This window comes from Ambystoma mexicanum, chromosome 7q (genome assembly GCF_040938575.1).
Source record: "Ambystoma mexicanum isolate Mex_15411 chromosome 7q, UKY_AmexF1_1, whole genome shotgun sequence".
Lineage (NCBI taxonomy): Eukaryota > Metazoa > Chordata > Amphibia > Caudata > Ambystomatidae > Ambystoma > Ambystoma mexicanum.
This window is the reverse complement of record NC_090941.1, coordinates 533,597,511-533,612,286: the sequence shown is the minus strand read 5'-3', so window position 1 is coordinate 533,612,286 and position 14,776 is coordinate 533,597,511. Positions and strand designations below refer to the sequence as shown.

The window sequence follows — 14,776 nt, the reverse complement described above, 5'->3', positions numbered from 1 at the left end:
GCAAGTAAAAAAAACTAAACACCTACCTGACCTTAAACGTGAATAATAGTCCTTGTGGTGTTCATGTGGCTTCTTCCATGAGAGATGATGTGAATATTGATCTTGGACTGCTCAATAACAAATTAAATAAGGTCCTTAATATGGAAGAAATAGCTGAGCCCTATAAATCAGCAAAAACGTCATTGTATTCACCTAGAGCCGCAACTGCTAATCCTACAAATACTGCATTAGAATCACATCGAGCACTTGGAACAATATAGGTCAGGGTAATCTAGTTGGTCAATCCAGAACTCATTCTGTTATTTCCCATTTGGTTGATGCCATCGATTCTTTGGCATCTGACTTATTGGATATACCAGTTTCCAAGATACTAACTAAGCAGAGTCATTTACTGCAGTTTTATCCAATTTCTGTAATAACAAGAACTGGGGCTGGTAGAGGGCCTGTTCCAAATGGCTCCATGTCTTCTCAAAATTTGGTGCAAAAGAAGGCTCTCGAACAATGTGTTCCTGTTAAACATCCCTCTAATCAGGTTGCACCTCCTCTACCTCTTGGAAGGTACCTAATTATGGAAGGGTCCCACTTGGATGCTCAAAAGTTCAGCTCTAAAGATGGGGCTGGTCATTCCGACAATGTTGGTAATAATGATGCACCTACCATAAACTCTACTGTGCCTGGCTGTCAGAATGTGGAGCAGGTGCAGGGAGCCACTATTACTGCTGACTGGACCCCATTTGAATATAAAAATGAAGTCCGGTCCTCATTTGCTCTATGAAGGTAATGAAAACTCCATCACTCAGAAGAAAGTGCCATGTTCCAATCCTCTTCAAGGGGTACCACTAACTCCTGCGAGTAACCATCAGGGACATGTGGTATCTGGGATAACTGGTTACTTGCAAGACGACCTAGAGATGGAAGTGACCGATACTACTTCAGATATGCCAAATATTTTGGGATGGCCTTGTGATTCAAATAAACATGGGCATCATAGGATTAATTGGTTGTTTCTTTTTAGTCTATTCAGGTGCGTCCCTCAACTACGTATGCTCGTATCTGATGACATAGAATGGATTTGTCTCTCAAACGAGAATAACCGTAAGATGATATGCGGCACATATTCAGCTAATATACTGCTCTTGATATGGAAACATAGATTTGAGTTGAAACAGCAAGGTTTGACCTTGTGTACTTTCCATACTAGAGAGGCGGCCAATGCATTCCCGGATCCCCCAGTGGTACATCTACCTCAGTTTTCCAGTGCAGCTAATGTTGTGACGCCAACTGCTAATGATTTAATGCCCCAATTGACAGCTTTGGTTGCAAGCGCTAATTCTCTAACTTGGTTTGCTCCATTGCTTGCTACTATTCCTGAATTGGCTAGGACGGCCAACAAACAATAGCTTTTCCGATATATCGATTATTTCCTGGAATTGTTGTGGCTACTCAAACCCTTAGAAATGGATCGATTTACTATCCTATGATGAATTACCTTTAATTCTTATTATTCAAGAGACAATGTCCACACAATTGATTGGGGTGGATAGTTTTACATCTTTTTCCATCCTGGCCGGGCAAGTCGCAGTAGGGAGGCCCTCTGGTGGGCTTGCGGTCCTATTAAAGAAGAAGGTTCATTTCAATGCTGGGATTTCCGGTACTTTTAAATATATCCTGCCAATTGAATGTAGTCAGCCGCATACCTCTGACCTTTTTTTAATTGTATTTATCTACTACAATCCTCTAAAATACAATGTTGATGCATTTTGTGATACTTTAGACAGTTTACTTGAAGATGCTCTGCTTGCTAATCCACACTATGCGATTATATTTGGTGGAGATTTTAATGCAGCTTGTAACGATTCCTTAGGTAATAGGAAAGTTTTGGCTGCGGTCTGTAATGGGGGTGCTTTATGGGTCAGTTTTCTTGAGCTACAAAACTGTCCTATGGTGCAGTTTCATTCTGATTCCTCCATGATGACGTGGAAAAGGGAGGATGCACTTTCTTGTATAGATTTTCTATTTGTTTTGAGCAACTTGCTTCCACTGGTTAATCCTGTGATTATTGGAGATTTCTCATTTAGCAATCATTTTCCCATTAGGTAAGGTACAAGTGGCAGTTTCTTCTCGAATGCCTGGTTTGCCCCTTCTTAGTGTAAGAGGCGTTCTACGTCTGTCCATTGGTCCCCTTCTTTGTGTCGGCAATTAACTTATCTTGTCCACAGGGACGAATGGCGAGTATTTTATCATGATCTCCTTGGTGTTGATAACATTGAAAGGGAGACCTGGAATTGGAAGATTATAGAAAATCATCTTCATTAAATTATTATATCCTTGTGTAACGCCAATTGCTTGTATTGTCAACCTTTTAATGCTCAAATACAAAATGTTAAATCCAAGAGGAACTACGATTTGAAAGAACTGATGAAGTGGTCTATGCGTCTTCAGGCTTATTTAACTCATAAACATCAAATCCAACGATCTTCCAGAAATGCGCTGAAATTGATAAAGCACCAAAATCACTGCGCTGAAAATCAGAAATTGCTCAGATTACTTTGTAAAAAGGACGTTCGTAATATCTGCGCCATTCTCAGAGCAGATTCCTCTTCTGGCTTCTTAGGGATGAGTTCTTGTATCTCTGTGGAAAAATGGCATTCCTATATTTCAATTAAGTTTCAACTCCCCTATAAATATAGAGGGTACTGCGTTCAAGTCTTTCATAGTATCCCTACTACGGATTGTGTTTTCCATTCAAGAAATTGAGTGGGAGATTGGCCGATTGAAAAAGTCCAAATCTGCTGGCACTGGTTGAACCTACACTGCTCTATGGATTAGATATTTGTATTATTAACTTGGACGATGTATTGGATAAAATCCAAGAGCAGCTATTGAAAACTACATTGAGTCTTGCCCCTGCAGTACCCAATTCCATTGTTAGGCAGGAATTTGGGCTGCTCTCCTTGTCATCTAGATATACTTGGCGGAAGCTTACTGCGTTTGCTAAACTGCTTGAAACACCCAGTAATTATTTATATATGGATCTCAAAAAGCTTATGATTGAAGATGATGTACCATCGATTTCTCTTTGTTGCTCAAATGAAGCAAGTACTGGGATCTATAAACGTGTTGCAGGATGATTTAGCTCTTGGGTTACCTGCAGTTAAACGCAAACTATATGAGATGGATTGGATCTGCACCATAAATGCTAACTATATATACAAATCGTACACAGAATGTGTCCAATATGGCAGAAAGAGATCACCCGGGCCGTTCTACATCTTAAAGTTTCTTTGTCATAAAATTCGAAAGGTTTACATGAGATTCAAATGGAACCAATTACCGACACTGGAGCTCATGCAGTACAAACTTCCCCTCTCTGTACGAAATAAGAAGTGCTGTTGTTTCTGTCTTGCTGAAAACCAGGATGAAACATTAAAACATCTAGTTCTATATTGTATGCCTTTGAACCATTTAGACAAAATCTCCTGCGCGATTATCATCCTGATCTTACATTGATTGTTCGTCAGTCATTTTGGGAAAGGGCTATGTTTGGTACTAGTATGCGTTTATTGTTGGCACTTGGTACATTTTTGTTGAAACTTGAGGCTATGCTCATTGAGGCAAATAATTTGCAATTCTTATGATAATGATCTTATTCAGTTCTTTTCTATTTTTTGTGTAAGCATTTAAAATTTGAAAGACATGGTTTTTTTAATATCAAAAGTTTAATTGAACGTACATAGGCCTTGAAGGGCCTGTTTTATATACAGGTCATTGACTTCCTTATATTTATGTGTAAAGATAATTATGTTCATGTTTTATTTGTATTGTACATGTATACATTCAATGTAAATGCTGGTGGTTTCAAGTTATTTACAAGGAGATAGTACTGAATATTTTCTTTCTTTTCATAATCTCTACGAAACGATATATGTGCATCTAAATAGTTCATGTTTAATTTGGTTTTATGCTGTTTTCTGTTCTTAGCTACCTAAATTTGTAAAGGCTGCAAGTTTTGTAAACCATAAACAAATTTCTTTTTTTTGATAAAAAAATAAGTCTTGATTGCTCCTAAACCCTGGGAGTGAGAGTTTAAAACCTCTGTCCGACATCTTAAGGTCAGGAAGAAGTCCACATATTGATGTGCGTCCCTATAGCCTGTCTCAGACGTACACTGTTGGACATTGTGCTAAACAATGATTTAAGTGTACCAAGCTCAATAAACGCCAGCATGGTAAGCGAGGCCCAGAGTCTCCCTGTTTGACCTGTCTGTGTGGAAGCCCCATCCCATTAATAGCGGTAGTATGAACTCTATTTTGTACAGATTGCAAATTTGTTTGGGCTGAGGAGCAGTGAGCAGAGCTTCCTTTGTAGCTATGTTTAAATTGTGGGTCAGCTTTAGAGAAGGATGGTTGGAAAATGGGGTTGGTTCACTCACAGCATGGCCGCCTACCAGAGTTGTGTAGGCTCTGGTTGCATGTCATTCCATCGCCCGTTTTTTATTTCACAGCATTTTTTGCTGCAAAAACTCATCGAATTCTTTTCTCGTTTTTTTGGGTGGTGTTAACACCCCTTCCCACCGATTTAGAATATAGCCCTGAAAACAGAGAAACCTTATATCCCTATACCCACCCCCATATTTTTTTTTTTTTGGCAAATAATCTGCAACCAAAAAAGGCAACGGAAAAAGAAATCGCGATGAAAGGATGTTTTACCGTAGGCTCCATCCCTGATTCTCTGGGCGAATGAGCTGGCAGAGGAGATTGGGGAACAAGGAAGTAGCCTGTAGATCCTTTATTTAACTCTGAGTAACTCTTCCCTATGCGTGCGAGCATACCAGATCCCAGAGGCACCCATAGCCTCCTCAAGGTGTTCCCTTCATGTGACATGGTGATAGCCCACTACATTCCTGTGGTTACTGAAGTTGACCAATCCTAAGCCTCCATCCACCTTGCTACTGGGCCATAGCCGAGTGTTGATTGTGTGCACAGTACTTTGATAGGAAGGAGGACCTGGCTAGGCAAATATTTTACTCCTGGTTAGGCTCTAACACAACAGGCCTTTTCCATATGTGAATTGGGAAACCTACATATTGACATACAAGCTTTGTGGTGCTTCATGAAATGGCTCAATTATTCTCGATCTAGATATTTGGGAATGGCCTCTTTCCCAATTCTAATAATGAGAACCGAATAATCTACCTGCTTGCTTCTTTGAGAATCTGTTTATTTGAGCAAACTAGAACAGAACAGTGATTACATCTTCAAACATATTTTTATGATTTGACCTCCTGAAAGACTAGTAGCCGACTGGCTAAATTGGCAAATCAACAGTAACTAGCTGTGTTGTATTGTATCTTGTTTCTCTCTGTGCTCCTTAATCGGACAAGCCCTTGCAAACTTAAAAGCACAAAGCATGTCATACCCATAAGACATTGTGTTGGTCTGCTACCTGGAGTCTTTATTCCATTTGTACTTGGACAACCTGATCTAGGACTGTTCTCTGGGTTGCAGGCTAGGGCTAATGGTCATAGGTTGGTAAAAGACCCCTCAGCTTGCTTACATGAAGCCTTGTTTGTTAATGCACTTCCATTCTTGTGGGTCAGGTCAACTTTTTTGGTTGACTATTTTAGGATGCCACCACAACTCTTACCACTCGTTACCTTGAATTCAGGATATTTGTCACCAATAGGCTAATGTATTTCAAGATGAAATCGCATGCATTATGGAAAATTCTACTGACCCCTTGGTAGCATGTGAAAAGAGTAAATGAGTACACGTCTGAGCCAATTTATACCTGACTTGTAGGTTGATGCCAATCGGTCCTGTGTGGTCTGAGATTTTCATTGTGAAAGTAGCAGGTTTCACACTTTCTGGAAGCAATTTAGCTCCAGATTGTAGCCTCAAAAAGCTTTGTTAACGTAACCCCAACACTACAAGGAGGTAGTTAAACTCCCCGTCCACCTGGTGCCATATGAACAGATCTGTGACTTTTGGAATGTGTGTAACAGAGCACTAGGACACATCCAGAGGACCTCGAAAACATGTGTCATAAATAATGGGCAAAACGTCATAGTTTGCATCTCTTGGAGAAGTTAGATTTGTGCCACTGTGAACCAGCACCTTGTTCCTGGGATGTATTGCCTTTTTACTGGGCGATGCCTGATACCCAGCAGCTGTTTTTAGCTTTTGCTCATCTAATCTTTATTTCGATCCCTGTAGGTAGTGTGATGAATTCTGTGACATCATCACTGATACCCAAGCCTAAAATCTCCTCTCATGTGGCCAGGTGACGGCAGCTGCTACCTTATCTTGACCCTGAGGGCGGTATTAGGGGGGAGAATTGCATGGGAGATGGCCATCGGGGAGGTGTGGTAACTGCAGCAGGAGAAACACGCTATTCTTCCTTTTATAAATGATGACCTTATCATTCCTAAATCCCTCATAACATGCCGTCACTATACAAATTCCTCCTGTTAAAGAATGCAAGCCTTTCTTGACAACCATTCTGGACTAAATGCCATTCGTACCTCATATGTACATAAAACACAAATAACATAGTATCCCTGATTTTGTACTAGGTAAAAATCTCAAACAAAATCTCATAAGTGCTGTTAATCCTATGGACTTGAACTCCCAGAATTCCTGAAGTACTGAGATGAGGAAAAGGGAGAAGTTGTTAATGGGGATTGAAAGAAGCCCTAAGCAAGACGTACAGACTAGTTGTTGCAAGGTGAACCAGCTGCACGGGGCATTGAAAGATGGTTTTCACTGGCATTCAGAAGTTGGAGAGAGAGAGGAGATGCAGCTTGGGCAAAGTGAGAGGCAGAACCGCAGGTGAAGGCAGACACAAGGGAACAGACCATGTTGAAGCAGGCAGGTGCTCCCATGCTGCCACTTATCAGCAAATCACATCGCAGAGTCGAGAGACCCAGGGAAGCGTGGCATGCTTTAACGAAACACATGAGGGGACCGGCAGCATAAGGGAAGCTGTGCAGGATGCAGTCGAACCGAAAAGCAGCCACTTTATGGGCGAGTGAAAACAAGACCGTGCGAAGAGCTGAAGTGGGTCTGCCAAACGGGGTGGCACGCCATTCCCGCATTGAGACTTCACCACAGCGATATGCAGGAGGTCTGAAACGCCATGATACCTAGAGATAGTGGGGCCTAGAGATAGTGAGTTGGCCTAGAGAGAGTGAGTTGGCCTAGAGATAGTGGGGACCCAGGGCATACCAACAAGCACATAGACAATTGAAAGTGCATTTTGCATACCAACCAAGTGAATTTAAAAGACTGCATTTGCACAATTCCTCATACCTGAATAGTCAGTAAGGGGAAAGCTGAAGCAAATGTGATTATAAGCAAATTAAAGTTAAGGAGGAAGCAGAAAGATACAATTTGCGCAAGTCTTTATATGAGAAGTTCATATGGGGAAAGTTGGAACAAGCATAAGCAAATAAGTACTGCTAAAGAAGTTAAACAGAACATGAACAAGTCTTCATATGTGAGAGGTCCATAGCTGGAAGCTTGGACAAGTTAAATTCAGAGTTAATGAAGTACAGACAGTACATGAGTATAGCTGTGCTATACTAGGAAATAACGAGAACATTGAAAGAAGACCTGATAAATGGAATAGATCAGGTAGTGAGCCATTCGGGGAGAAGATACCGGGCAGGAGAGTACACCAGGGGATCTATAGAACCCAGAAGAGGATACCTGGCAGGAGAGTATACCAGGGGATTTGAGGAAACTACTGTAGAATTCCTGGCAAGGAAGTATACCAGGAAGTTATCTTTGAATCAGTTGTATAAATAGACGTGTTGCCATCTGTGAAGCAGTTGTATAAAAGAGACTTTACCATCCTTTAAAATAACAGTTGTGTAAAAGACACTTTTTGCTAACCTTGAGAGATGGTAACTTGGAAGAGACATTCTTGCCCTCCTTAAGGAAACATTCTTTGTGAAAATAAGTTTGCCATCCTTCCTGAAATAATCGAGGGGGACCGAACTATCCTCTGGATCCAAGGACTTCCCTTTTGGAGAAACCATTTTTGCCTGATTTATTTATTCGTGTCACCTTTTGAACATTTTGGTTAAACATAAGTCAGGCGCTTCTTCCTTCATATTAGTTGTGAATTTTAAGTGCGAGGGTCAGATGTTTTGGACACAGTTAATATAATTTTGAATACGAAACACAGGCAGATCTTTAGTTTTAGTTTCCTAGGCAGGGAACTTTCTTCAGATTGGGAAAGGGAGGCCTTTTAACAACCCTTTTCTTTTAATAAAGATGTCTGATGTTTAAAACACTACCACTTTGTGTCAGTCTGGGATTTCTAATCCCTCACACTAGTCATCTGAATGAAAACGGATTGATCACATATACCATGCTATATTTTGATTTAAGGATACTTATCGTAGTGTTTGGTCTGCATTGCGATTTTGTTTTGTATCCAATTCACACAACTATTTTTATTTTTCTGTACCAGGCACACCCGAAGAAAAATCTGATGGCACTAAAACAGCTGGTAAGTGTTCTCAAAAGATTACTTTACTGAAAATGTTAAGATTATTTTATTTCTATGTGCAAACTTCACTTTGATTTTCGAATTTGCTCACCATTTGTCAATGTCTAAATGGTTACCCCTTTCTATGTAGAGGGAGGGTTAAACTGGCCTCCTTCACAATTAAATGTACAGCTATACTTCGATTTGCCTTCATGTTTGGATGGAGAAAATCAGCAACACATTACATATCATTTTCTCGGATGTCAAGTTTCCAAAAACCCAGACTTTGTCATTGATATCACGTTCTTACAGGCTGCCCTTTTTTGCATAGCTTTCTGCTTGCAAGAGCAGGTACATAAAGTTAGGAAAAAATAAACGACAAGTTCCAGCATGAACCGGATCAAGGTGGTGACATTTGTGAAATATGCTTATTTTATTCTGGTGATTTGTTCCCCGTTACATTTTGGATTAATTCTATTTATTTAATTGTGAATGTTTCTTTTGCCATCACAAATAGAAGTGTGTGTGTGTGACCCGTTAATGAATGACACAATATTTTGTCATGTAAACTGCAGAGCTAATTTGCATTGAAGTGCCAATAACATGCTCACTTCACTCTATGCAAAAAAGACATCTTGGAACTTAGTGTGGCTAGTTTATTGCGCTTGTACTTTGGTTTAAATTGTGTGATATTCTAAGAATAGTTTGGCCATTTAGTTTACAGTTAATCGATTCTTAATTTGAGTATGTTGAATATTTACTTTTATCAGTAGGGTTTTTATTGGTTGTGCAAGATATTTGACATTTAGCCGTTTCATCCTTACGCATTGTAGCATGACCTGTACTGTCAGCAGAGAACCCCCTTGTCGTTAACCCGAACAATCTTTTTACTTAACGAGACAGTCTTCTGCTCTCAAAGAGTTCAACTGGGACTTGGACTATGAAACAAGTCTGTTTTCCATAGGTTTTTCCGCCACTTGGCCTCCCCTTATCCTGTCAAAGGTTTACTGCCAGCAGGAAGACTTGTATTCCATGTTAGTCTGGTTTTGGGCAGCTATCAGAGTAAACCTTTCGATTTCATTAAAGGTCTTGAATTTGCTATGCTATAACATTTTGTCAAAGTTTGATGCAGAACCGGCATCAAATCTAAATTTTCTACATTGGTAGTATGAACCATGAGTTACATCTTGTAGCATTGTCAGTCTAGTGTAGTTTCAATGCTATAAATGTAAAGAAAACAAGGGGTATAAACAAAGACGACAGGTTGTAGTTCATGAGGAAGCTATTTTGCTAGAACATACATGGCTGAATTAAGGAAACTTGTTGGTGTATTACAGAGAAAGTAATGCAGGCATGATGAAGTGGAATTGGGTTTCACATCCATGTTGGCTTGAATATGAATCCCAGAAAGTGTATACAGTAAGCACACCATGGGATAATGAAAGGTTTAGTAATGCACAGAGCATGACATTTTAAGTTACGCTCTATTTCATGAAGAAATTGTTTGCTTTAAAATCGCATCACATTCTTCAGTATCTGGGCTTTCATGAAATTTGGCTATAAAAGTAATTGTTATTGCACATGACATCTGGGATTTAGCTGTAATTTAGGTCTGTACTAGTCCAGAGGTCTACTAAGAAAGAAATGACACATTTGCTTGCTCTGGCCTGCTACAGAAATTGAGAAAAATGTTCGACTATGGCGGGCTTGACTCAGCCCTTCATCTCTGGGTGCCTGTACCATTACATTGGGAATAATCTGTTGGTGCCCTTTGAAATGGAAGGATCAGACATGAGGGGCTATGTAAGAGCACAAATTAGATGACATGAACTGCACACTGAGCAATGTTTTAAATATTTTGTTATCTGAACCAATGATATTTCTGGCCGTAACAGTTTTACTGCTTTGAAAAAAAAAGCCTTTAATGCCTCAATTCTGTGTAATGGTAATTTATATTGAGCACAAAGCAAGACTCCTCCAGGTTCTAAGCGAAGGGCCTTTAACATTTGATAATGCCTTTTTCAAAAATCGCGTACTTTTTACGCATTCAGCCCATGGTACCGCAATTTCGTCTGGCACCAGAGAACAGGATGGCGATTTAATCATGTGCTTGAGCTTGTATATTTATGTGGTGAAAAGGTGGGGGTGTATTGTGGCAAAGGAGACCAGGGTCTGTCAAGCCTATTATCCCCTCTGTTCATTTGGTGAGAAGGCTGAAGTGCTGCAAACATGCTGCCTTCCAATTGTGTACAGAAGGTCTTTTGGCTATAGGATTGTATAGCCAACATCTTGTGGCTGTCCCTGTTGGGAAGCCCAGAGAAGCTGCACCCAAGTCGCAATTAATGGGGGTAGATTTAGTGAAAATATGCATCTCCTAGACCTGCATGACAGAATGACGTCTCGCATTCTAGTGGGCAAGTGGCCCTGATCAGCCTGCCTATGCATCCAATAGGGCTCGATTCCTGTGCTAGCTACAGTAAGGTCTATGATTGCTCCCATCTTGCCCACTGTATCCCAAACAAAGAGACCGTGTAGTGCTTCGGCCGCAGGTGTAATGCAACCCCTTGAACTACAAAAACCGAAGACTTCGAGACAACTTGGGTAAATGAGGGGGTTTTCCATGTAGTGTGTTAAGAAACATTGAGCCAAAGATTATATCCATAAAGCCTAAAGGATGGCTCAGGAGCAACGCATTTGTCTTGGAAGCAAGACAACACGGCGCAACACAGGTTCAAATTCCAATCCCGCGCTTAGAAACCACTTACTGGTATTAAGTACATTATAAATTAACAATACAATAAATACAAATATAGCCTTATCCTTACAAAAGAGAACAGTCATCTCCTTACAACAGCACAGGAACAGAGATGTTTAGGATTTTACACTCACCAGGGACATTTATGGAAGCAAGCCGAAAAAACTTAGGGATGGATTTGTAAATGACTTTAATTGTAACGGAAGGTTTAGGAGACCCTTTGCATTCAAGTGAACCACTCCCTAGTCCCTGAAATATATTAACCAACAAGAGAACCCAGCCCAGAATACTGATTTTAACATGATTTCAAATGTTGTGCAAAGTGCCTAACAAAACATGAGGTCTACCCACAATTTGTTCCAGTGAATATGGAAAGTGGGGTTCAAAAGCACATAACAAAAGGGCATATTGATAATTTATGTATACAAGAATTCATGCTAATGCCATTTCATTATCTCAATTATGAATTTATTGAAAACATTAATTTGTCGACAGAACATCTAAATACTTCAAAGTTTGATCAACTATTGTCATATGGTACAAAATAGTTCATTTGAAAGTGCAAGTGTATATCCCCAGACAATGGTGACCACTGGTCAACAGTCAACCACCTAAATTCTTAGAAAAGGTTGTTTGGCTCCCGGTTATCTTGATTGTAGAAATTATTCCGAAATGATATCCATAACACTTTGGTTGGTACGAAGTGATTCGTTTATTAGTGGTCAGCCGACACGTGTTTCGACCCGTAGGGTCTTTCTCAAGGCTGAACAGTTTTCAATGGTGACAGGTGTATTGTGTGATTTGTGACAATTGTGTGACAGATTATATCATATGCCATTGTGGTGTAGGCGTGATGTGCAGTAAGTGAACAAAAATAACAAAACAAAGCATCACATCAAAAACCGTTGACGTGTTGGTTTATAAAAAGCATTGTTGCATATAAGCGAGGAGAAAAGGAGGAAAAAGAAGAAGGAGAAGGTTAGCAACTAGGCAGAGGGCGAGAAATCGGAGGTTGTTCTTTGATGAGGTGGAATCCTCTTACCTAGTCTGTTTGCTGGGTACCCTCAGTGGGGTGTTGTTCAATTTGGAACTGTCCAATGGGAGCCAGCTATGCTCCAGCTCTAGCTAACTGCTTCATGCACTCCTACGAAATCAAGCATGCGATGAAGGAAGACAGATACACCAGGCTCATTGTCAACTGGGCCAGATTCATAGATGACATCATCCTAATTTGGAGAGGAACAGAAGTAGAGCTCACTGAATACATGGATTATCTCAACACCAATGACTTTGGCATCGAACTAATTAGCCACACCAGCAAGACTCGAATTGACTTTCTGGACCTAACGATTGAAATAGAAGAGGACCAAATTGTTACCAGAACCTACCGGAAACCAACGGAAGTCAACTCCGTCCTGCATGCCGAAAGTTGCCATAGAAAAAACGTCATACGCAACATCCCCAAAGGGGAATACATTAGGGCAAGAAGAAACTGCAGCACAGAGAGATCGTTCACAGAGGAGTGCAACCTACTAGATCGAAGATTCGAAAGTCGGGGATATTCCCACAAGAACTTGGCAGAAGCAAGAAAACAGGCCTGTCAATTAGAAAGATCCACTCTACGCCAACCCAAACCCAGAATACAAAACAGCAAACCCGTGATCAGATTTGTAACCAGATATAACAAGGACAGCTATGTACTTCAAAAAATTTTGACTAAGCACTGGGGATTACTCCGCTTGGACGAACATATCAAGCCGCAACTGGAAACATATCCCAGTATGTCCTACAGAAGAGCACCAACTCTAAGAACGTTACTGAGCCCCTCTTTCCTGTCAGACAAAAATATTACAGCACAAGATTGGCTCAGTAAACGTACACCAATGGGTTTCACGAAATGCGGGACTTGTGCCATGTGTAAGTATGCGACCCAGACCAAATGTGTAAAGTTCTCAGGCTGCCCAATCTTCAATATCAATGAGCACATCAACTGCAAAAGCAAATATGTGATATATGCAATAATCTGTGTGTGTAACAAGATATATATAGGCAGCACTATCCGGGAGACACGTTTCAGGATAAGAGAGCACGTCAATAGCATACATTCACAAGATCCGAAACTGCCACTGGCAAACCACTGGCAAAAGTATCACCAAATGGACAAAAAGAGTGACATCAGGTTCATCGGACTCAAGATGGTACGATTGGGACCAAGAGGAGGAGACAGAATTCAGAAACTAAGACAAGAAGAAGCACGGCTAATTTGTCATTTCAGATGTGTTAAAAATGGCCTGAACAAAGACCACGATCTAAATGTCTTCTTGTAAATTACTTCTTCTACTCTCACCTATACATATATTCTTTCCAACTTGAGGGCACTCTTTGCCCAACTCAGCTCCTTGACACACAGCCAGAGTAATATAACGGCTCTCAACTTATAGCAACAATTTCGCTCATGCGCCTCCCAACGCTAATCCCCCCCCCCCCCCCCCTCCGGGCAACCGTCCAGACAATTGTTATGGGCCTTTGGCCCTACAACGCATCTCCCATATCTCACCATTCCGAACACTACAGTATTAACAGTGATCCACTGAGCATGCGCAGACACCACAAAACAAACGCATGCACAGTGCCATTAGCTAGAACACTATACCACAGAGCATGCGCACCCGTCACATCACGTGATCCAGCTAGCTCACAAGCGCCATATAATGGCGGCCCCCAGAGAGGTGGAGGAGAGTAGCAGATCACTGCCCAGGGACGCAGACACAATACAAAGGTAAGACTCCCCGCCTACCCTCATGGATAGCAGACCTCCCAACCAGTAGGGACATTCCCATTGACCACATCCCCACTCGAGCTACCCGGAACAACGCCAGCCTCCCTTGAGTGGCTGGCCACACACAAGAGCTTCTAACAAGAGCCCTTGATGTCAATCCAGACCAGCTCACGTCACCAATCTGGCGACCCATAATGAAATCAAGAAATCCGTTAGGGACGACCCACACGGCCGAGAAACACACACGAGCCGGATCATGCACGTGATGTGATTTCGACGCCGCCAAGAACACTCACTACCTGGGTAACACTAGAAAGTAATCAGATATATGATAACACAAGGCGTTAACAACCACTATTCTTGGACTTCTTATCACAGGGCCCAATAGGAGCCAGGACTGCCGCAAGGACAGTTCCAAATTGAACAACACCCCACTGAGGGTACCCAGCAAACAGACTAGGTAAGAGGATTCCACCTCATCAAAGAACAACCTCCGATTTCTCGCCCTCTGCCTAGTTGCTAACCTTCTCCTTCTTCTTTTTCCTCCTTTTCTCCTCGCTTATATGCAACAATGCTTTTTATAAACCAACACGTCAACGGTTTTTGATGTGATGCTTTGTTTTGTTATTTTTGTTCACTTACTGCACATCACGCCTACACCACAATGGCATATGATATAATCTGTCACACAATTGTCACAAATCACACAATACACCTGTCACCATTGAAAACTGTTCAGCCTTGAG

General features: G+C 41.1%; 1 protein-coding gene across 1 annotated transcript in view; it reads left to right on the top strand.

Moving 5' to 3' along the window:
• The window catches only part of GTF2F2 (general transcription factor IIF subunit 2), a 1,410,422-nt gene that overhangs the window by 541,925 nt on the left and 853,721 nt on the right, over window positions 1–14,776 (top strand). The window contains exon 5 of the mRNA XM_069639167.1: window positions 8,479–8,517. Coding sequence (XP_069495268.1) covers window positions 8,479–8,517 — 39 coding nt within the window. The remainder of the gene's footprint in view (window positions 1–8,478; window positions 8,518–14,776) is intronic.